The 23,719-nt window shown below is 38.2% G+C and overlaps 3 protein-coding genes and 2 long non-coding RNA genes across 5 annotated transcripts; all 5 read right to left on the minus strand.

Annotated features, from left to right (window-relative positions):
* Positions 1-9,159: 9,159 nt before the first annotated feature.
* LOC136245018 (uncharacterized) lies at positions 9,160-9,673 on the minus strand. Its single transcript, XR_010695692.1, has 3 exons — positions 9,535-9,673; positions 9,423-9,476; positions 9,160-9,360 (listed from the first exon to the last, which is right to left on the minus strand). It is a non-coding gene; the product is annotated as an uncharacterized lncRNA (long non-coding RNA).
* A 956-nt stretch (positions 9,674-10,629) lies between these two features.
* Positions 10,630-12,300, minus strand: LOC136244102 (uncharacterized). Its single transcript, XM_066035619.1, has 7 exons — positions 12,126-12,300; positions 11,909-12,078; positions 11,546-11,659; positions 11,134-11,181; positions 10,998-11,084; positions 10,881-10,942; positions 10,630-10,669 (listed from the first exon to the last, which is right to left on the minus strand). Exons 1-7 carry the CDS (start codon positions 12,229-12,231, stop codon positions 10,630-10,632), a joined length of 627 nt encoding a protein of 208 aa, XP_065891691.1. The 5' UTR covers positions 12,232-12,300.
* A 231-nt stretch (positions 12,301-12,531) lies between these two features.
* On the minus strand, positions 12,532-14,702 carry LOC136244103 (uncharacterized). The gene is made up of 3 exons (XM_066035620.1): positions 14,276-14,702; positions 13,430-14,176; positions 12,532-12,639 (listed from the first exon to the last, which is right to left on the minus strand). Exons 1-3 carry the CDS (start codon positions 14,393-14,395, stop codon positions 12,532-12,534), a joined length of 975 nt encoding a protein of 324 aa, XP_065891692.1. The 5' UTR covers positions 14,396-14,702.
* A 3,063-nt stretch (positions 14,703-17,765) lies between these two features.
* LOC136244366 (uncharacterized) lies at positions 17,766-18,247 on the minus strand. The gene is made up of 3 exons (XR_010695180.1): positions 18,169-18,247; positions 17,993-18,102; positions 17,766-17,930 (listed from the first exon to the last, which is right to left on the minus strand). It is a non-coding gene; the product is annotated as an uncharacterized lncRNA (long non-coding RNA).
* Positions 18,248-18,423: 176 nt separating this feature from the next.
* LOC136244104 (uncharacterized) lies at positions 18,424-19,992 on the minus strand. The gene is made up of 6 exons (XM_066035622.1): positions 19,698-19,992; positions 19,385-19,635; positions 19,085-19,335; positions 18,968-19,038; positions 18,701-18,916; positions 18,424-18,471 (listed from the first exon to the last, which is right to left on the minus strand). The coding sequence occupies exons 1-6, from the start codon at positions 19,824-19,826 to the stop codon at positions 18,424-18,426; spliced, it is 966 nt and encodes a 321-aa protein (XP_065891694.1). The 5' UTR covers positions 19,827-19,992.
* Positions 19,993-23,719: the final 3,727 nt, after the last annotated feature.

Raw genomic sequence — 23,719 nt, forward strand, 5'->3', positions numbered from 1 at the left:
GGGCAAAATGGTCTTCAAAAGTTGAAAAGGAACATGTTGGGATGAATTAGGCCAAGTTATGGGCCATTTAGGGTTCAGAGCTGGCTAAAATGAAAGGAAATTTACATACAGCACAGGTCAGTGTCCAACACCACAAAACTGTACAGCCACACACAGCCATCTCCTGATTGGCCAGGGCTCCATCAAGACCCCAGACCACTCGTACGGCTTGTCACTGTGCTTTAAAAAAGCAGCCAGCAAAAGCAGACCACTTTACTCTGGTCAACTGTGACGGTGAAACTTGATAGTGCATTCATTAAGCTTTGTGTTTGTTGAAAAAATCAAACTTGCTGTCTTGGGCGATAAGAATGGTTTTCGTAGATCCAGTCACATTTATGACACTTAGAGTCTCTAAACTTGCAGGTAGTGTTGGCATAATGATCAGCTTTACCGCAGCTACATTGAGTCTGAGCCAGCATGATCACCAGTTTGCTGGCTTGTCAGTTCCTTGTTTCTTGCAGCTGGTTTCTTTCCCTGAGACACTTCCATGGCTGTTTTGAAGTCTCAGCAAGCAGTCAGTGATAATGGGGTCATTCACGCCACACACCAATCTGTCACAAAGCATCATTTCCAAAATTTCACCGAAATTATAGTTCCTGGCAATTACACACAACAGTTTATTGAACTTGGTTATGTTACAGCAGTATTATTGTGTTAGAAAGAGTTCCTGTGCCAACAAGAGGTGTTATTGTGCTTGCTATTGATATAGTGTGCCTTACTGTACATGTACCAGCAAGAATAGTTTAATGATGCACCGAGATTTTGCTGATTGTCCGATTAGCCAATATTGAAATTCATATAACGGCTGATACCAATATGTTTATGTTTACCAAATTTCTGTAAGATTTCCATTTTAACACTTTATTTTGTCTTATGAAAACAAAAGCATCAGGATCAATTGGCTAAATAATCTACTGATACCGATATTGCTGAAATTAGGCCGATAAACCAAATTCCGATTATTTCCCAATTAATCAGTTCATCACAATGCCAGTTATTGTTGCAGTACATGTTATTGTGCCAACTGTTGTTCCAGCAACTGTTGTTATTCTTCAAGCAAGTGCTTCAAGTGTTCTGCCTATTATTGTTCCAACTTTTGTGTGCTGTCAATGTGTCAACAAAAATAATAAACTCTCCATTCATGGAATGTGATAGCACAGAGTCCTACATAGGTGTCCACCATTCCTAATAAAATTCTTCATTATTTGGCCACTTTATCACCCAAGTCAAAAATAAAACTTAATAGAATGGCTCTTGTGAGCATGTACCTTTGTGCTAAAAAAGATTTCTAAAGTAATCTATGGTGGCAGGACTCCGTGCGCTCCACTACAGTCAGGCAATTAAGTGAATTGAAAGTCCTCCAATGACTTGATTTATCGAGCATCAATGCTGATCTGTGATGTAGGGGTCTGTTAATTAACAAGAAGGTGAGCTAAAAACATTAGATGATCCAGTATTACAATATACGTATACGTAATGAAAAGTAACTATAAATTTTAGCTCGAAGCAATTAATATATGGCAGTATGATTGGTACAATTTTGAGATAGCAGTGCACAGGTCAAGTAGAATAGGTTGAATTTCAGGTTACACAAGTGTTGTTCTATTAGAGTAGTTGACTGTTCTATTAGAATGTTTTGATTTTTAGCAGTGTATTTTAAGTCCTTCTCCAAAAGTAAACCCTATTTCTAATCCTTAGTTATTCCCCTGACTCTTTCCATATTTTCATTGTCCATACATGCATAAGATGCAATTGTACCTGTATTGCAGCTTCTCTAGCACATGTAAAATTTGGAGGGTGTTCATGCACCCCCTAAGATGCAATTGTACCTGTATTGCAGCTTCTCTAGCACATGTAAAATTTGGAGGGTGTTCATGCACCCCCCTTGCCAAGAGAGAAAAGTGATGTTGGGAAGGTGAAAAAGTAAAAAAAGTGCTGGTTTGGATTTGGATACTGTGAAGACAGTCATTTGGCTGATATCATACAGTACGATAGTATAACTGTATAGTAGGGACCACAAAGGAGTAGGTGTGGCCCACGAAATAATATCACCCAAAAACCAGCCTCGATTTTCCCTTACGACGATGAGGCAGTATTGGTGAGGTAAAACTAAGCCCAAACAAGCTTTCAGATCGACCCGAAACGCTTTCAACAAGTTGCTACGGAATTTAAAAATATATATATTCAACGGAATTTTCTACTGACTGACTGAGTAACTGACTGACTGACTCAAAAGAAAAAGAAAAAAAACTGACTGAGTGACTGACTGATGCCTTCAGACAAGCGTAACTCGATAACGGCTAGGGCTACAGGCTTGATTTTTCACAGTGGCTATTTTTATGGGCCGGTAAATTGTAATTCTATAGCTATTTTTACGGCACTGCGCAATACGCGTGCGCAGTTACACACGTGTTCAAAATGGCTGATAGTGAGCGTCCAGGGGAACATCAGATCGAAGGAGACACTCAGGGGGTGGCGACTTTAAACTTTGGAGCAAAATATGGTTCTTTTGAACAGTTAGAAACAGCCATTAAAAGATATGAGGAAGTGAATTACGTCACATTGTACAGGCGGAGCTCTAGGACCATAGAGGCAGCTAGGAGGCGAGCTCCAAACCGCCACTTTTCGGAGAAGCTGTTATATTACGAGTGGATTATGCATGCTTTTGCAGAGGCATTCCTATGAAAAGGTTTGTGATACTTCTTTATTGTGTTTGTTTTGTTTTACAACACCAAATTGAGCCACTGCAGAAGAGTGATAGCATCGTTGAAGTGATATGCACAATGCAGTACAAAAACTAATGTGGTGAGATAGAGTAGATGGTCAGTTGGTGACTAGAGCCAACTTTGTATTTTATTGTAATTTATTATGCGACTTGAGCTGACAAAACCGATGTTATAGCCTGTCCAGGCATCACTTGACAAACTCATAAAATTTAATTGTCTTGCAGAACTAAACTTTGTCTGAGCTGTTGATGTGGTGCATAAATATGTATATGGTAGTTTGTGTTTGTGGCAATTTACTGGCAAACTTGCTGGCATTGGGTAATAAGATTGGTTTTCCAAGGCCCATTGTCCTATTGTAATTTTCACTCTATATTTCTCAGAATTGCTAATAATATGTTTGTGTGCTCTTACCTAGTAACCACCATCAATTTCTCAACCAAGCCTGTGAGGGTGTTATAATATTATAGCTGTGGTGTGTGATAGGCACACTAAGTTCAGTCTATTTCCTGTCCGGCATAATTATAGCTATGAACAGTTTTTAGCTAGACAGTATAATATTTTATGGTGTGGCTGAATGTTTTGCTAGCTATTGTGTTGAAATTTTCAATTTGTATCTTGTTCTTATAGCGCACTTATGATGAGGTGTCCTTTTTGTATCAAAGTGAGAACAACACCAGATGGTACCAGCTTGTTTGTAAAAGAGATAAAAGATGAACACAACCATGAGCCAGTGGAGCCCTCAAAGGTTAGTTGATTTTACTACCACAGTATTTAAACCAGAAAAGCTTCTTGTGAGTTTACCATCTGAAGCACGAAATAAGTGAGTCTGTGGAACACAATCCAATCTAAAATAGCCTGTGCGATACCGTAGATCATGCAGGAATTATTTGCTGGAGTGGAAGGATGGGCAGTCTGTTCGATTGGGTGGAAAATGACTCACTGAGTCCTAAAGGTCCTCTCTTTGATAAGTTTGGTTTGTCATCTTTTGCAAGTACAAGCAGGACACATGTGACTCTTCTAACATAGCAATGGTATGCTGGCTTCAGATACAACACATCAAAGTGATGTATACAAATATAATTATACATGCAGCTAACAGCTATGTAAACAAAAAATTAATTTGTAAAATATTTTGAATTTGTTGTACAACAAAATATCTAGAACGGTTTTGTATTCATCCTGGTCTGTTATGAGAGACCTACTACAGTCACTATATGTTTGCCCTTTCCGTATATAAATACGATATACTTAAGCTATTGTGGTGCTAAATTGGTAATGTAGACAATGGGCAAAAGAAATTGAGATAAACTGTCCATTAGTAATTTATTATATACATTTGCTTTATACACTATAGGTGCTGGTCATCCCAAAGACACTGAAACCTTATTGTGAAAGTACTTAAGTTACTTGTTGGCATACGTATATACATGGTAATGATGCTTTACCGATTATTAAACTGTAATGATTATTAAACAGTCTGTGTGGAAAAGCAAAATGTATACATTATATATAAAATGTGTCAATTTGAGTGACTATTTGTAACAGCTTCTACAAAACCAATTCTTTTTCTTTGGTGCAGCCTTTAAACCAATACACTTCAGGTGAAACCAGTCAAGGCAGCTTTCACAAGCAATACTTTCAAAGGCACTTAGTGATGAACAACAAGTTACACAATCCCATTCTCTCCTTCTTTTAATCACACTTACAACATTTTCAACTAACACCCAAGCATCCATGGTAAAATACTTCTTTGCTGTATTAATGCAGACGTTTTCGTCCAAACACTTCATTGGGACACATTCTGGGTGAACTTCAACAAATTGCTCATCAATTAGAACACCATTATGCATAGCGTTATCAGCAATTTCCGTATCCACAAACCAACTCAGCATTACTACAAAACAAAGAATTTAGTTTCATCTAAATATCAGCAGTAAAGTAATTTTACCCATAATTATGACATTTGCTAAGAGTAGTAATTTCACAACTTAGCATCACAACTTAGCATTATTCGAAGTACCAATGGTGTCTGCTATAGCATGCACATGTGTCTATTGCCTTGAACAAGAAGTGTATCACATTACTACAATCCCCAACTGGAAAACAGACTTTATGTAAATCAGGGAAAGCACCTCATCCAGCCATAATATCTGTTGTTAAGTGGGGAAACAAATACCAACTGTCCTTGTCTTGCATGAGAACCTGAGTAGTGTGGTGGGCTTCACTGTTTATGTTAGCTGAAGGCTTTGCTCTCTGTGTGCGTGTTAGTTAGAATTATTGAGTGTTATGTGTGTGCTTTACGAACACATGTCCATTCAGAAACGAGGAGTGTGATGGGTGAACATTTGATTTGTACAACTATATTTGTACAATTATACATACATACTATTACATAGCTGTGATTGCACTTAGACTAAGGGCTTCTGCTGTGGGATTATATTTGTAGACCTTTCTTCCCATGTACAATAAATGTTCCAGGTAACAATACATTACCTTTACTTTTTTCCCATTGTGATTTCTTTACGAACGGCACCGTCTTTTGTGACTTCCCCGTCTTTTTCGGCAATCCGATCACAGTTAAATCGGCACCTTTGGGTCTACCTTTTTCTCATTTTAGGTGGCATTCTGACTTCATTAGGACTGATTTCCTCTATGAGTGATGGTTTATCTGGTGATTACTAATGCATGACAAAGACACGGAATCTTACCATTTATTTCTGCTAACACACCATCACTGTCTTCATTGGCATCATGCTGGCTGGTTTCATAATTAATATCACCTACTTGATTAATATTAAATTTCTAATCTTCTAACTCGTACCATCCATGGCTTCCATTATTTGCAACAGCACATCAAGTGAACTTTCATCCTCACTCTGCTCATTTTGCTGAATATCATTTAGGACTATATTTTAAGCCAGTGTATATGCTATTGTGTACAAACACAAATATGTACCTGCTTGTCCTTCACTAGAATCAGCGTCTACCACTGCCAACTTCTTTCCTTGCTCCCACGTTGACTTAACAACTTTCAACAAAGATAGACCTTCCTCGAATTCTTTCATGCCCCAACAAGATAATTGTTGGGCTAAACTTTGAGTAATCTTGAAAGTTTTCTTGTATTTCTCTTGCTCTGTCAATATTGCACTAGTACTGGTCTCCTGTTGCTCTGTACAGATGAAATCCACACCGCTAGATTCTGCTTCTAAAGTTGTCGATGTCATCTCTAACTGTAACCTTTCGTGAATATTGCAATTGATTGCTTACAAATTCAAATGCATAAGGTGTTAGAACAGCAGAGTACTTCCCTAGTACAGATTCAGCTGTAAAACTATAAACTCGCCTTTTCATGGTTACTTCTAAAGCTCGATGATCCCTTTCAAGCTTGAGAGATTGGATACACTGCATCAGATCATTGAAAAATTGTACCATTCCTGAATATTTCGTAATAACAGCCTTCAACTTTCCATTGGTGCTCTCTAGTCTATTGTTCGTCCGATTCATAAAATTGCACAAGGAATTTTTCAGTCCATCAACCCACTCATGACGAATGCAATGCCAATTGCTTTCGAAATAATCTAATACATTTCTTGGTGCACACTGAGTTAGTTCTTCATAATACTCCTGGTAAGCCTCTTCACTCTTAGAGTATGCCATTTTTGAAAGAAGCTCTAGACACATCACTCTCTCACCTTGAGAGATGCCAAGTTTATCGCAAGATATTTCTCTCCTCATAGTGCGTAAGGTGTGAAACAAACAAATAGCTAAGCCAGCTTGAGGAAATTGCTCTTTAATGACATCTCGTTCAGTCATGTCTTTGTCAGTCATCACACATTGTACAAGTGTAGCATTTTCATTGCACCTTTTGAATTCTGCGAAAAGATTAGTAATTGTAACTTTGTCTTCATTTTGGACAACCCATAAGCAGACAATCTCACTCTCACCATTTCCATCAATAGCTAAAAGTATATAGAGCGGCATGTGCAAATCATTCAGCTTGTATGTTGCATCAACGAACAATACTTCAGGGTAAACACTGAACATATGTTTCATTTCTGCTGTTTGAAAGTAAATAGCTTGTAGTGTCTTTCCTTCATCAATAAAACTTCTGATTTCGGCCCCTGCATTCCAACATTACATAATAATGATCCACAAACCACAATACCGTACCTTTCACTTTTCTCATCTCTGTAAGTAACTCCTGAAAATTGTTTTCATAAGTTGCACACTTAGAAGAAAGATTGTGTATATCTTTCAATATTACAGGCTTTCCGGTTAAACACACTAAATGATTTTGCAGTAGCTTTTTGTTAGGTTTCAATTGCAACATCTCAGCTACTTCTTTCTGAGTGTCGGAATCAAGTCGACGTTGTTTAGGCATGTGCATATAAGTTTCCTATAGCATTCCATGGTAATGTTAAACCAGAATAATATATGTAAAATCAGCTAACCTTCAGTAGCTCATGGCTGTGTTGGCTATTCATCTCTTTTACAAATAATTTAGTACCATCTGGTGTTGTTCTCAGTTTGATGTAAAAAGGACACTCCTTCAAAAATGTGCTATATAAAAGCAATTGTATGCAGGTGATATGCCTAAAGAGCTTTGTGCTACACATACATTGATGTGTGCACGTTGCTCACAGAACAAGTGGCTAACACTGATTGGAGACATCATTTGCAAGCTGCCTAAAACATTACAACTTTATCCACTACAAATAAGCTCTGCTTCCTTCTATTCACCCAGGCACGAGGTGGGTGGCCCATTTCATTAAGGGAGAAACTTTTCAAGTCATTAGTATACACAAAGCATTCTTTTACAAAGAGGTAAGTTCAATATGTCATTGACCATCAACAAAAATTGTGAAATTTCTTTGTACTGAGCTTGTAGCTATAGTGCGCAAGAAAGTGAATAATACAGAATACTTGAATAAACATTACAGTGCTGACAGCAAACAGAAGTAGATGATGGACACTGTACTATACAGAGAATTTATATGAAATGGCCTTTTCTATCTGTTTAGGTCTGGGGGAGTGTATATAACAAGAGCAACGTGTAGTAATAAGTACAAAATTACTATACACTAGATGCATGCATGGAACCAATACTACAAACAACTACTATTATGTGGTTAGCATACCTCTGCTGCTTTCGCTTCCCTTTCAACTTAGCAACATACTCCCTACCACCATGAACGCAGGCCAAGTCCATTTCGTAATATAACAGCTTCTCCGAAAAGTGGCGGTTTGGAGCTCGCTTTGAGCGTCCGGGTGAACATCAGTGTGAGGGAGACACTCAGGGGGTGGCGAAGTGGCGGTTTGGAGCTCGCTTCCTAGCTGCCTCTATGGTCCTAGAGCTCCGCTTGTACAATGTGACGTAATTCACTTCTTCATATCTTTTAATGGCTGTTTCTAACTGTTCAAAAGAACCTATAGAATTACAATTTAGGCTATCGTTTTGTTCACCCATGTTGAGTCCATAAGCGCCTATAGTGACCTTAAATAAAATAATTAATGAGAGATTGATATGCGCCTAATAACACCAATGCTGACGAAGTGGACGTGGACACACAATGACACAGCAGAAGGAACTCACGTTCAAGATGAAAGGTATGGGATTGCACGTTACTTTTGCATGATAATGTACTCTATCCCTTTCAAGTTATAAGAAAACGCTTTTTTTCAGCCATGGTTTTGGCTAGTGCCTTAGCGGCAGGCCAGTAGTATGAACATCAGTTTGTAATCATTATCATAATAGAGCAGACAATGTGGGTATATGTAGGTTAACAATGTAACACCACTCAAACCAACACCATGCATGCACTGCTGTCACTGCGTCATTTTCATTAGCTAGGTGTTTATTAACCCCTGGATGCACATGCACAGAACCTCCTTTGAAGATGCAATTTCCATCGGTTTATTATATCTCAACCAGCCTAGGTCCAGCTACAGGCATAGGTTAATGTGAAAAGTCCAGTATCAGTATGTGGTTTAAGATGAAACAACAAAACCTAGAGTTCCACCTATGCCTGTATATTTAAGTATCTCTCCTTTAAAATGTGTAGAGTGTCACAAGTATTTATGAGTTTACTTTGATTCACACTTGAGCTGGGATGCTCATGTTGCTAATGTTTGCAAGAAGATGAGCTATTATACTTGTATTTAATGAACTATCATCATCATCTGTTACCATTACATATCCTTGAGATGATGGCAGAGATGCTCTTATTTTTCTCAGTTGTATGCTCTTCCTGTGTGGGGTCCATCACTTAAAGCTACTCGCTTACATGTCTGCATGCAATCAGGCAGTTAGAAATACTTATAGTCTACTTCAGTCTCTCTGCAGGCCCACAACCATAGCATTTTATACAATAATTTAAGCTAAGTGATCTAAGCTAACTGACATAAAATTTATGCAGTGGTTTAAGAAAAGGAACACGAAAATGTGTGGGGCAGTAAGGATTTACTGCCCCAGCTGAGGTTAAAATTGTTTTTATATTTTGGAAGTTTGTTCCTGGGTGAACTATAGTTATCACTCTAAAACTTTTACCTGATTAACTAAAAATTTCCTGGCTTTCATCACTTCATGAATAGCATACTGAAAGGGTAAAGAAAGACATGAGTGGTAAGTAGTTATAACAGTACAGTGGATAAACTTACTATGCAGGTGAAAACACCAAAGTCATATCCATTCTGTTGTTTCGGAACTGCAGGCTAAAATCCACACAAATTATATTTAATGTTCTGTTATTTTAAAATTCATCTTACGTACATCTAAAGTAGCTTCAACTTCTTTCCAATGTTGTACTGAGTGAGAGGATAGCCACTCATTAATCTTGCTCACATGACCAATGTTGGAATGTCCCAATGAATCATAGATCAACATTTCATGGCTATAGATTCTTAACACCTATGCAGTTACAGTGCAGATGTTAAGTATGCTTGATGAAATTCTTGTATCATAACAATGATGCAAACTTGGGTGTTACTAAAATGTGGAATGAGAAATTAGGAAACCGGAAATGGGAAACAAGGAAATGGGAAACAGAGTATTTCTCTATAGTGCATTTTCGTTGTATTGGTGGTATTGCTAGCAAGTAAGGCTGTTGGTGAAAGTGCAAGCTGGACATTAAGCCAAGAGCATGGTCAAAACTTTGTATTTGAATCCATTATTTGGCATTCCGTTCAGTGCAACTTTGAAGTTCGGCACTAATCAGATTATGATTCAACAAGAATTGTGACTTAAAGTGGCTACTATTGACACATATGCATAACCACATAATATGATTATGTACATGTATTTTGCACATGTGTAATCAGTGTTGCCTTAGGTAGAGTGAAATCTCACTAGCCAACTTTTGGTACTCTGTTCCTTCAAAAAGAAAATATCAAATATGTGTTTCAAGAAAGCTGATCCCATTGTTAAGCATGTGGTGATTCCTGATGTGATGTCAAGACACTGTACTACCAGCATATGCTCAGCTCTCTATGCTACCAGTGCTATCATGACTGTATAGTGGACTAAACGTATTATGTTATTTTGTGATCATGATACAGTGTAAGAGATTGCTGACTTATTGTTCTACTACTTCACTGAACACTACATCTGAGACTATATTAAGCACATGGTAATGTCATGTGGATAGCTACAACATCATACGTACAATATACCAGTGTTAGTAACAGTGACAGGAGAACTTGTGACACTGGGTAGAGTAATCACATTATAGTGTAATCACAGCAGGAAGTGCTGGCACAAATATGAGCTAATTTGAGGTGATATACAGATCCATGCTGGAAGAGTGAGGCCGAGTTTGCATATTGAATACTGTGAACACTTGAATATAGATGCTTTAAATCAGTCACTCTAGCTACTCTGTGAGCTACTCCTAGCAAAGTCACACTGACTGTGGAACACCAAATATTCCAAGTTTCAACTATACACTTAGCTTTATGCCCAGCTTGCACCTTCACTGATGGTTTCTAACGCCCTCACTTGCTAGTAATACTGCCAATACGACAAAAAAATGCACTAAAGAGAAATACTCCCTTTCCCATTTCCTTATTTCCCATTTCCAGTTTCCTAATTTCCCATTCCTCCTTTAGTGTGTAACTCACCATAAGTGATTGTCATTGACATTCATAGGTAATAGCCAAATGTCAAATTGTTCCATGTCAATCTACAGAAGATATTATACATGTCAGGTGTCTCTTAAGGCACCTTTGTGTACTCACATTTCTGTACCACCTCCTGGCCAAATCTGCATTGTGGTTAATACTACTCAGTAAAAAAGTTGACACAGTAAAGGTCTTTACTTTTTCCTATGTTCAATTAGTTATCACTTGATCATTCCATCTCATAATGACTTACCATTTCCTCTACTATATTTGATGCTACTTTCAGAAATGCCATAATTACCTGAGAAGTAAGCAATTGTATATGACATATAAGACGTAAACTATATATTGTAGATGTGAATTTTGGAATGTGCATAAGTATGTGTACATGATTTACACAAGTCCGAGACAAAGCAAGGATTTGTCAATATCAAAAATATTCTGTGATACATCACAGATAAAAGACTTGTGAGTACTTTGATGTATAAACTTGCAATTTGACCCTGTATTTTATTATATATTTTATTGTTGCACATTTTATTTGATCTGTGCATTATGTGTATATTTTAAACACATATTTGTTGGATCATATTATGGTATTTCCCAAATACATAGCTTTGGTGCATGGGATACAATATTACTATACACATGCATTATGTATATACCTTGTCAGTTAGCCAATTGCCAGGAAACAGTGAATTTATGTCACTGTCAGATAAGGTGGATACACCCCATGTGCCAAGCTGCAACTTGCTTGCTTTTCTCCAAAGATTGTAGACCTAGAAAAATATGTTACAGTGAAATCCCTGTTAACAAACTCCCCGAATTAAGGACACAATAGAAGAAACCTCCATAATAAGGGCAAAAAGGTTGGTCCCAGCAGGTCTTGTTTATAAACTTTTTTATGTCTGAAAGAGGAAAACCACTATATTACAGCAAAAAGTGGCCAAAAATTTTGGGTCCCAAAATGTCTGTAATAGAGAGGTTCCACTGTATATGAATATGGATACATTGCATGTTAAATCCACTTTCTGTTTTAGGTGTGGTTGAAGTTTCCACCAATCATGACACTGTAAGTCAACCCATTTATCGTCATTAGAAGCATTAACTATAGCTATGTGATTTTCTGCAGCTACTGTTGCTGTGTTATTTACAGTAGCTTCCGTAGTGGTATCAACTGCAGTCTCCATAGCCGTGTCTGAATGATAATGTGTAGGCAATTTTCATCCTGAATATTTTACTTACCACATTTCTGAATGCTATCTTGCAAACACTTCCTTTGTTTGCAGCATCGTTTTTTCTTACCTGGCCCTCCATACTTCACTTTGTCCATGCAATTAGTGCATTCCATACAATCTTTTGTTTGGCAACCACTACATTCTCCACATCTATGTGATTTCTTTTTGCCAACTGTAACATACATTTACGAGATATACAGATGACAATTATTAGGTATGTGCATACCCCCAACTTTAGTAGAGCTTGATAGCAAAACTCTTGCCGAATTGGCTTCTACGCCTGACACAATTGAACTGTCAAATTTTAGCATATTGGAACTACTAGCTTCTGCCATTGCTTTGCTGGTTGCATGGTTTGTAGCAGTCACTAAGCAATAATACAAATATATAGATATGCAATGACACTGATTGTTCTAACCAGCAGATGTATTTGCTGTTGCACTGCCATTACCACTCGTGTTTGCTGAGGTAAGTCTTGATACCATCACTCCATTAGTAAAAGTAGTGGAGGTGCCTGTACGCTGTAAAGTACAATGAAGATACATGTATACATATAATACACACATGAATTAAGTATTAGTTGTGTGTACAGCAAGTGGGGAGGAAAGTTTAACAAGGGCAAATAGGCTCAGTGGTGAAATACACTAAACAGTTCATCCTATTCATAAATTTACATTGAGTTTTGCTGCACGCACATATTATTGGTGTGGCAATACTTTGGGTGATTTGAGATCACAAGCCTAATACGTACATCCATTCAGTCATTGTTATTTTATTTCACTTTGGAAGCTAACTGTTACAACTGCTTACAATTTCATTATGTACTAAGCAAACGCAGTATTAACCTTCAGTATTTTCTTTGTTTTCTTTCTCTTTTTAACAGACTTTGGCAATGAAGAAATCTTCCAGGTTGGGAATTTTAGCTTCCTATATTTCCGCTTGATTAGTTGTAATCTTTGCTTTGTTACAGGTCGTATTAGTATCCCTGTTTGTGGTGTTAGTTTTGAATAGAAGGTGTGGAATAATTTACTCAGTTGTTCACTGAATTCCTTCAATAAAGATTCATCGTTTGGAAAATTGAATGTTAGGTTTTCCAAATTTTTGAGTGTTATCCTTGCCTTGACCATTTCTTGCTCAGTAGTTGGTTTTGAAACCTGCAAAGTAACAGGTATATATATTGTTTCATTTATTTGCATACACATCACACAGACACACTGCATGTTGTATTCAACTGCATACAGTGTGATCAGCTGCAAAATATGATATACCTATAACTACACGTACAATGCATGATTATACACCCCTCCTTACCCTTTTGGTGGGCAGTGGATCCTTTAAACCATCAGAGGTCATCACCACACTTTCATTTGAAACAACATTACCACCATCACTACTGCTGGCATCACTACTGCTGAGTGCAGGAAGATCAGAAGAGTCATTTAATGGATCTGGAGCATCATTGCTATCAAGAACTCCCTGTTTGTCCAGATATTCGTGAATTGCAGAGTTGTCAGTTGATAAATAGGCACTATTTTTATACTCAAGGGGCAATGCATCGCAATCCCACTGTTGTATCCAACGAAATATTGTGAAGAAATGTTTACAAGGTAGATGCCACCGTTTCCAGTCTTTACATGAGCATGCCAATGTGCTGGCATTTCTACTGCCAAAGTTCACTGTGTGCTTCTTTGTATCTTTCATCACATGGAATTCGCCATGTACCCCAGTGTACTCTATTGCATCACAAGGGTATCTGTTACTCTTGGTTTTGCAAATCAAACAGTGCTTTACAACAGAAGGAGGCCTTCCATGTAAGTACTCAGGTACTGTTGATGATGGCAAACGATAACAATCAAGTTGTTTAAAATTTTGGAAAATGTAGTTCTGATACATATCTGGTAGGAACTGGTCAACTATTATCCTCACTATGCCTGTAAGGGTAAGTGAAGCCTTACGAGGCAAGTAGGAATATTTCAGTACACGGTTAAGTGCCTCAGTTCCATTGTTTGTTTCTACAGCTGCATGATAGCTGCTGTCACGAAATGTTCTTGCCCATCTCTGTAACAAAATAGAAATAATATCATCTACATTATTATACCTACAGACATAACCATACTCATGCATGTAGACACTGACATAAGCGCAACTTCAGCATACCTGTGGAATACAAAGCCAAGTTGAAGTAAGCCAACCCTGAACATTGTCATGTTTCTTCCATACTGAGGAATCTTTCAAACATTTCACCGCACTCTTATACTTTTCATCAATCTTCATCATATTCACTTCATCTCCACCTTCGGTCCAAGCACAATCTCTCAGCAATTCCAACAACTTTTCTCCTTCCTCCTTTGTGAGACCATTCTTATGGGCTCTCACCCACCTTACCCAGGCCTGTTCTCTGTGAAAATCACAGATATACACAATTACACCTGGAAATGCCTGCCTCTGAATAATCACAGAGAAAAAAGGGTGGATTCCAATCTGGATTCCAACCTTGTAAAATGGTCAGAGCTTCCAATATTTGTTGGGCATTTTCATCCTGTACTACAAACTCTGCTACTACACAGTATCCCACATTTGTGCGGACACATGCGTAGCATCAATCAATGAGATAGTGTTCCCATACTTTACACATAACTTCTGTTGCCAATCTTCTTGATGCACCCAAAGAAGCCTTTGAGAAAACTGTTCTTCAACTTCAGCAGAATCAGAGCTCTTTACAAATGGACGGAAGTATTGCTTCCTAGTAGACAGTGATTCTCCACATTAACTTTTTCTGTAAGTTTTCTTGATCAAATTTTGACAGTTCAATAGCTCTCATGGCACAATGTATATGGTTTCTGATGTCATCTTTAGTTGGATTAAATGCTCGGTCCATGACATCTGGTAAAGAATGTTTCAATTCAATTGCAATTCTACTCTTCAACAGTTTCTGAACTGTGTCAATATCAGTTGTCCCTTCTCTCACAATTTCCTCAACAAATTTTGAAACAAGAGGATCAACTCTTTGTGACATTCCCCTAGCTCTTCCAGTGTGGCGTACACCATTATGAGCTGCATTGATGGAAAGTGATACATAGTACCTTGTCTCTGTATTAACAGATGACCCTTTCTTGAGGGCTTGTAGGATTTCCTGGTTCTTAGTGCTTTTAAGCTTTCTTAGCTGGCTAACTTTAGTGCTGTCTATTTGGTAATCTGGGTAAAGACGGTACTCCTTGATAATGATCTGTGCTTTGCATCCTGATTTTCTAGTTAACTTTGTACATACCCGTTTACTTGTTATTTCACGAGGTCGAAAGTAATGCTCACCATATTGACAATCCATTTTACGGACAGCAACTAACTGAAATGGAATCTCATCAACTGCACTTCAAAGGTACCAACAGTCTGCTTCCAAAAAATCTTTCTACCATCTGGCTGTAAATCATATAATAAATTACATTTCACTCATAATAAATACACACATTCTCTAGCATTCATGCTTGATGTCTATTTATGCACATTGTTAGTGGTGCTAATTTCAATAAATTGTAATAAGAAAATACGGGCTACTGCAGCACAATGATTCTCCTATAACAGGTACAGTGTACACATACCTGACTACTGACTGATCCACTTCTTCTTGTACCAAAAGTTGTTACTGTTAGTTGCTTATGGAGCAAAAGTATTCCATCAGCATCCTCCACAGTCCCCTCATAATAATTACCCTTTCTTTGCAATCCCACTGCCCAGGGTGGAATATTTCCATCTGAAGGGATAAAGTATTTCAACTCCAAGTTTCCACATAACACAGTCTCCCATGGGGAGATACATGTAACTAAATCTGGTACTGGTATTGAATCAGCCAAAGTGTAAAAAAAAAAACAACGTTTTAACCATGAGATTAACTAAATGGTGGACTCAAAGACTAATCATACAAGCTATTATATTATCATAAGGGCGTAAAAGATCTATGATATTACCAAGTATGCAAACTGTAATTTTTAACTAAAGTAACGTTGAAAGTTCCTCCCCCATTCCAGCTCTGAATAACTTCCAATCAGTGTAGCACTATTAAATATCTCCTCACCATCCTGATCCATGGCTAGCCTGACAAGCTAAAAACGATTGCGGGAAAGGAACCCGCCAAAAATTGAAACCTTTAAAAGCACTCGAAATATTTAGGCTCGGTAGCTATGGGTTTTAATCATATTGCTGACTCATATATACGTAATTATTCTTAAGAGGCGCTTATAGACTCAACATGGGTGAACCATAGATAATATACGCGCTATGGATAGGAAACAAATAAGCGCCCTAGTCATATCCTGGTTACGCGCCCCGTCTCGAATGGCGACAGAATGTAGCAGCACTGATGTAGACTCTGTTTGAGACTATAAGGATGTTTTAAGATGTGTTTTTGATTCTGAAGAGTGCAAAATAGATACAGTTAAGGCTAAAAGGTTAAAAAAGCTGGTGGAGGACCTTTGCACAGTTCGAAATGAGGAGTTCATTAGCTACTATTGTATCGTAGAAAAGGATGTATCTCAGTTGAAGCGGAAAAAGAAGACATCTTTTAAGGATATGTACAAGTACTGCGAGGAGACTATGTCACGATACTTGAAGGGCATGAATATGGATGCTGAGCACAACAATCCAATTTTATGGCAGGTCTGGACTGCATGTCATGTTTCTTGTGTAACTAGCCAATATATAAGATGGTAGTAGACTCGTAAGTCTCTAGGTATAGTAGTCATATGTGCATAACAATTCACTATTGTAGCAGCAAATCCCATGCATCCATATTATAATTATCAGCCTGAGTCTGTTCCTTCTTCAGGCCCTAAGGCTAAGTAAGAATTTGTGGTGAAGTGTAAGGGTTTTAAGTATATAATATGTATGGAATGTAAACGATTGGCCCTAACATTGTGGAAAAATTCTGCTTTGTGATGTGTCTTTCACTTTGAAATGTTTTCCATTAGATGATAGTAGAGGTGTTATTTATGAAAGGGTCAGCTAATGAACTGACTACACAGTCTGTGTCACCATGTGTGGAGCCACGTGAATATTCTGTCATTGAGAAAAATGCCATCTACTATGCTGCTGGGTATGTGGTAAGGCGGACACTAAAAAAGTTTAAGACAGCAGATGATGATAGAGGAGCTGCAATTACCTCGGCTCTACTGAGCATGATAGAAGATGCTGAAACAGTTGAGGCCACTGCAACATACTTGGATTACATAAAGACCTGGACATTGAAAAGTGATCGCGGTGGATTAATTCATGTTTCTAACGATTGTTTTCACTTTTTATGCGCAGTGGAAGATATAACTTATGAAAAGCTGGAGAAAGGGTCCAGTAGGGGGGTGAATTTATAACTGAACTGATGGACCACCAGGCTGTACAATTCTATTGGGATGTTATTGCTGGTGGGCTTGAGGAGGATTGGTCCAGTTATTTGCTCCATGACATTGCCACTTTGTGGTTCACGATCCGTGGTTTTACTGTTGCTGGAAGGATATTAGAAGAGTATAAAACTGGGTTAAAGAAAAACATTAAAGGATCAAAAGGGGCCTACACAATGGGGACAATTCTAAGTTAGATCTTTTCTTGGTGATACTACTGCTGGTACCAGAAACAAGAGACTTTTGTATTATAATTGCTTGTGCATTGTGCAGGAATTGCTGTTCCGATGGGTTGTCGTTGCGTTGACCTCTTGATCTTTGCTGTCCAAAATAGCTCTCAACTGTGTCCTGTTTGAACCTCTCTGACAATAAGTAACCAGCGTTGGGTTGTGACAACAGGAATTTTGCCATCTCACAAAAAGAGTACACTGGAATGACAGTACATACACATCATTAAAAGGAAACACCTTGAAAATGATAATATGCTTACCGGTCATTTTTAACCCTAATGTTGTTTGTGATGGTAGTAGGCAGAATTGCTTTGCAGCTTTAGGAATTGCATCCTTAGATTTTACGTATGCTTCCCAATCATTAAGATACCTCAGAAAGGTTTGTTCAAGCCACTGTAAAACGCAATTGAATATTGTAGGCTGAAATACAATATACCTCAAATCTAGAATCATCAGCTTTTTCATATGCTGCCAAGTCTGGTTTCTTGCTTCTTATCTCTCGGTGAATTATTCTTGTATTTAACATGTCAAAAAATCTGTCGAATGTTCGACAGAACTGCTCAGTTGCCTCAGTGCCCTGTATGATGCCAAGACTTCTCAATGTGTCAAATGCATTTGCCACTGATGAGCTTAGTACCTACATATTAAAGGGTTTGGTATGCAATATAGTCATGACAAAGATTTTGCCAAACTATGTATCATATACGTCAGAAGTTTGGGAATTGAATGAACTCATCCACTAATTATAGATAATGTTTAAAATTATGATTGATGTATAAAACTTTTATCTGCCAAACTAGGAGAATATGCTGATTCTCCAAACTCAAGTCACGTCAAACGGTCAAGTCCATAGGCTTTACAGGTCCAAAGTTATGAGTTGTTGAAGGTAGTAAAGTGGATGTGTGTGGAAGACCCCTTTTCGAAAATCCAGTCACAAATAAAGAAATGCTATATTCAAGTATAATTACTTCCAAGTGACGTGTTCCTTTAGCTTGAGAATTGCTCCAAGCATTCCTAGTTGTTTTCATTAAATGCAGTACATCAACCATGAAGTACACAAATTGTCCGGGTAGGGTTAAGTTTGGTGCCTTGTAAGTTATACACATCTTCTTGTACTTTTCTATCGAATGACAGGCAAAAAACTTCCTATTGCTACTGGCACCATCAGCAACCATACATATAACCTATAGAAAAGTGCATCATGATTTTCTAATAACTATATGCATCATATTTACCTCTAGCCCCACTAAAGACAGCATCTGAACTGCCTTCCATGTCATGTATACCAAATCATCAGCAGACACACCTATAAATAAAGCTTTAATGTGCTAACTTTGTATGTAGAAATTCACCTGCTGTAGGGAACTGAGCAATTGGAATATCCATTTTGAAGAATATTCCCCTCACCATCAGCACAAGCATATGCGTAGCCACAACCCTCTCCCTAATCTGTGTTCCTTGATTACACCTCCTCCTTAACTCTTCAAATCGTTCATCAAAAGTTTCTTCACCATAGTCAACAAAGCCAGTTATCTCTCCAGTTGTTTTATTGAATACTAAATCCTCCCTTATTTTCATTTCATCAAACGCTATTGTAACATACCTACACCATGTAATAAATCAAGTATAGTAACTCCATACAGTAAACCCACCTCTTCCATGGAGGCAATGTGTCAATCTTAAATTCCTCTCTCATGTAATTTAGTAGCTCAGCATTGAAGCCAGATTTGAGTTTCATCCAGTTGGTGTAATCCCTCAGCGTTCTTCTTGATGGTAATCGTATAAAGCCAGACTCTCTTATAATATCATACGTCTTGCCAGAGGTTAACATAATGTTGAGGCACCACCTTATGAAAAGTGGATGCCATCGCACACCATTCTTCTTAGCTCTGCAAGCAGCTGCCTAAATGATAGCAAATATATTAAGTCAATGGTGCTTGGTAATACAAACAGATGCATACATACCTGTTGTTCCCAAAAAATGCGCTTGAATTCATCTCTGACTGATTCAGCATTACTGCAGTCTTCTACCATCATTTGCAGGTCCTGGGCCAAGCCTTCATCTACTTCAACACTATCAATTTTAACCACCATCTCAAGTTTTGCTCTCAGTCGTTTCAGCTGTCTGTTTTTGTTGCGTATTGCTTTTCGGAGGGATTGCAGGTGAGCTCGCCTCTGAGGGGTGGTAAAGAACCTGATGTTCTTATTAGGATGTGGGCTACGTGGCTGTTTCTTGTGTCTGCATAATAAAACTCTCAAAGTATTACGGTAATTGGAACAAACAGAGCACACTCCAGATGTCGAAAGCAATACTGCACAGTTTCTATGTCTAATTGTGGAACACTGTGGCTCTTCTTCCTCAATGCTAAAACATATATCTTCTTCAAGAAAAGCAATGGTCTCTCCTGTTCTGGTTAGAAATCTTCCCTTCCTTTGTTTTGCCAACTCAACAAATTGTTTGTCTGAGTTACCAGTACAAAGATGACAACTGTTAATATGGTGGATAAGCCTTTCTGCACTCTCTGCTGTTAGATGTGTAGGCTGTTTGTATAGTAAATCAGATTCTGGAGATATTAAATGGTTAGCAGTATGAAGTTCCCAAGTTAAATTGCTTCTAATTTGCAAAACATGAAAAATAATAACTGGAGTGCCCAACTGCTGTTGTCATAATTGTATACATTGGATTTCATCATCAAATTTATTAATAATCCATCCCTTTGGTAGTGTTACAGTAGACAAACTAGCATACAAACTTGCAAGGGTATCCTAATATTTTAGCTCAAGATTGCACTGCAACACACAAAGTTGCATACCTCTTCATGTGCTGGTGTACTTTCATTTGCAGCAACTGCTCTCTTCTTTGATGATTTAAACCGTCGCCCAATGCACTTCTTGCTTCTCCTACCATACCCATGACCTCCTGGCCTTTTAGGTTTACCAGGCATACCCAGATAAACTGTTGTTACACTGACACCATTTTGTGTAACAGGTGAAATCAAGAAATGCAATGAATAATTGAGCTATAGCAGAAAACAACAAATTAGACATAAAGTAACAGATCAATGTCTACTGTTAACCCAGGAATACATAAAGTAGGTAGCCTAAAACTAAGACAATTCAACAACGTGGAATATTATCAAAGGAAACCAAAGCAAAGATGCTGGTAAATCAGATGGTGCAGAGATCATCACTATTATTCAAGGTTAATGAATACGGCTAACTACACGAATACACATAACACCAGCAAAGGCCTATAATGTGTGATTTACAAGCCAAAAAGACGAACACTCGCTCGTGAGGGGTCCGCAACTACCAATTTTTAAGGGATTTTGATCGACGTGATTCGGAATCTCTAGTAAACTAATACTGATTCTAAGATTCTTGAAGATTCGAAATGATTCCGAATGATTCTCAATTGATTCTGAGTGATTCTATGATTCCGGGCGATTCGATAGGTGATTCCAGTGATTCTTATGATTCTGATGGAGGATTCTGATAATAAAAATGATTCCGAGACGACAACACAAATGATTCCAGCGTAGAATTGACTCTATGCTGCTTTATGAGAACTTCAATAAGTTGAGAATTGCTCTACAAACTTGAAAAAGTCTCGCCGGCCTACAAGCCACTTCGTCTTTTCAAGTGAAAACTCGAGTGCAAAACTGAAATGCCAACCGAGGATGCTAACTTACCGCCGGTCAACTGGACATAATCAAACTAGATGAATCTTGAATACTTTTACTGTGATGACACCGATTCTAAAGGAAAGTTAGTTGTAACAGTGCTACCATAGCAGATCTGTGCCATACCCCAGTATACCCTATGAGCCAAATTAAATAGCCACTTTTGGTCTGATTGAACACTGATTGATATGCCGGGACAGTTTTGAGTACATAATTATACTAGTACTATTTTGTGTGTCCACTATTTTTGTGTCATTATTTATCCCTAAATTACTGTTTGTCTTTTCGTGTTACTATCAATACCTCTGCCCGATCTCATGTACATAGTTATTTGGCAAAGCACTCTTTGTAGAAAGAATTCACTATCATTGTCTAATTGGTTGTGTTTTAAAATATTAGCCACTTGTACTAATCTATATATAGTACATAAAGCACAAAACATGTCAATGTTTGTCACACATCTTGCATAGCCATTGGTCAGATTGTTTAAATGACTCAATTTCCACACACCATTCATCGCAGCCATCACACTGAATCATCTCATAGCCATCATCTGGGAGCCTACAGTAACAATACACAGAACATGATTTCACCATTGTTAAGCGATTAGTTACTCTTCTTTTCTTGATGGTTGGAAACGTGCTTAAGATGCCTTTCTCAAATGACTCTTTCAAGTGAATTCTTAAGGCTGCCTGATCATACACAATATTTGATGGCTCTTCTTTATTTGCTAAACTGGTCATCATGGCTATAGCATAGAGACCACAGTCAGTTGAACCCTTCTGTGTAGCTACATTGACTAGCTTGATTTTAATTGATTTAGATGGCGATTTTAGGTACCGTGCAATAACTTGCTGTGTTTCCCAACTTGGTCGTTGCTGCAACGAGTCATATAAGTCTACCTCACCATTTGCACAGCCTATAGTTGATATAACAACCCAATGGTCTGTCCTTCCAAGTTTGACATGCACAATCTGTAAATTATCACCACTGTCAAATGTCTTCAGTTTTCTAGAACTTTGCCTAAGGGTATTGCTTAATCCATTGATGTGCGAGAATTGCTTTTTAATCAATTCCTGTGCTGCACCCATGTGAACATTACCAAGCAACTGATCGTTACAAAGGTGGGATTTGTGCACAGCTGTTAAACGATAGCAACCGTATTTGTGCCAAGTTTCAATGTCACTCTCTTCTACTATTTCAGAAGAGCAAGTTAAGTCCACTTTGTTAAATGATGTTGAATGAGCAGTTCTCTTGATGCACAGTAACGCCTCCTCTGAAAGTGATATTAGTTTAGCATAAGCCAGCTGATGTTTAGCACTGTCACTATATAAAATACCACCTGAAATGTTTTCAGCTGCCTTCTCCAACAGAACTGATTGTAAACATTCACTTGATAGGGTTAAAATGTAATTATTTAGTGAGCAAGAGTGTGGCATAATACCAGCACAACATATAGAATATGTATTGGTAGACAGAGGAGGGTGCCAATCAAACCATGAGCAAACAACAGCAACATGTTTATTTACAGTTGCAATGTTAATTGTTGCGCTATTACACTGGCGAGCTTTCAGTGTTTTGGCATCTTGATAAAAGAACTGCAAAACTTTACCGATTCTCCATTTGCTTTGCATTGTAAAAACAGCAACGTCACCAATATTAATAAACTGATGTTTGGCTACTCCTTGAGGTAGTTGAACCTGGACATGGGTGTTAGATGTTTGAGCCTTCAAATCTCGGGTATTACCTTGTGGGGTATTAGCCTTGATTTCTACTACCTTAGCCAGTACACTGCTGGAAACCTGCATGTCTACTGGCTTAGCTGATAAATGGGAAGCTTTCACATCTGCTGTGTTAGTTGGTAAACTGGACACCTTCACAGTTACTGACTTAGCTGGTAAGCAAAAATTGCTCACTAGTGGTAAGCAGGGAGTCTTCACATCTACTGACTTGGCTGGTAAGCAGAGAGCCTTCATTGCTACTGACTTGGCTGGTAAGCAGGGAGTCTTCACATCTACTGACTTGGCTGGTAAGCAGAGAGCCTTCATTGCTACTGACTTGGCTGGTAAGCAGGGAGTCTTCATTGCTACTGACTGGGCTGGTAGGCACAGAGTCTTCACATCTACAGACTTGGCTGGTAGGTAGGGGGCCTTCATTGCTACTGACTGGGTTGGTAAGCAGGGAGTCTTCATTGCTACTGACTGGGCTGGTAGGCACAGAGTCTTCACATCTACAGACTTGGCTGGTAAGTAGGGGGCCTTCATTGCTACTGACTGGGTTGGTAAGCAGGGAGTCTTCACATCT

This window comes from Dysidea avara, chromosome 14 (genome assembly GCF_963678975.1).
Source record: "Dysidea avara chromosome 14, odDysAvar1.4, whole genome shotgun sequence".
Taxonomy (NCBI): domain Eukaryota; kingdom Metazoa; phylum Porifera; class Demospongiae; order Dictyoceratida; family Dysideidae; genus Dysidea; species Dysidea avara.

Coding starts and splice junctions, on each gene's coding strand:
- LOC136244102 (XM_066035619.1), bottom strand. CDS start 12,231: ATGGAATGCACTAATTGCATGGACAAAGTGAAGTATGGAGGGCCAGGT. Junction 11,085..11,133: donor CAAATATAGTAGAGGAAATG/GTAAGTCATTAT, acceptor AATTGAACATAG/GAAAAAGTAAAGACCTTTAC. Junction 10,943..10,997: donor CCAGGAGGTGGTACAGAAAT/GTGAGTACACAA, acceptor TATCTTCTGTAG/ATTGACATGGAACAATTTGA.
- LOC136244103 (XM_066035620.1), bottom strand. CDS start 14,395: ATGATGAAGATTGATGAAAAGTATAAGAGTGCGGTGAAATGTTTGAAA. Junction 14,177..14,275: donor CTTGGCTTTGTATTCCACAG/GTATGCTGAAGT, acceptor ATTTTGTTACAG/AGATGGGCAAGAACATTTCG. Junction 12,640..13,429: donor ATCCACTGCCCACCAAAAGG/GTAAGGAGGGGT, acceptor TGTACTTTACAG/CGTACAGGCACCTCCACTAC.
- LOC136244104 (XM_066035622.1), bottom strand. CDS start 19,826: ATGGTGGTTAAAATTGATAGTGTTGAAGTAGATGAAGGCTTGGCCCAG. Junction 19,636..19,697: donor GCATTTTTTGGGAACAACAG/GTATGTATGCAT, acceptor GCTATCATTTAG/GCAGCTGCTTGCAGAGCTAA. Junction 18,472..18,700: donor AAGGAACACGTCACTTGGAA/GTAATTATACTT, acceptor ATCTATAATTAG/TGGATGAGTTCATTCAATTC.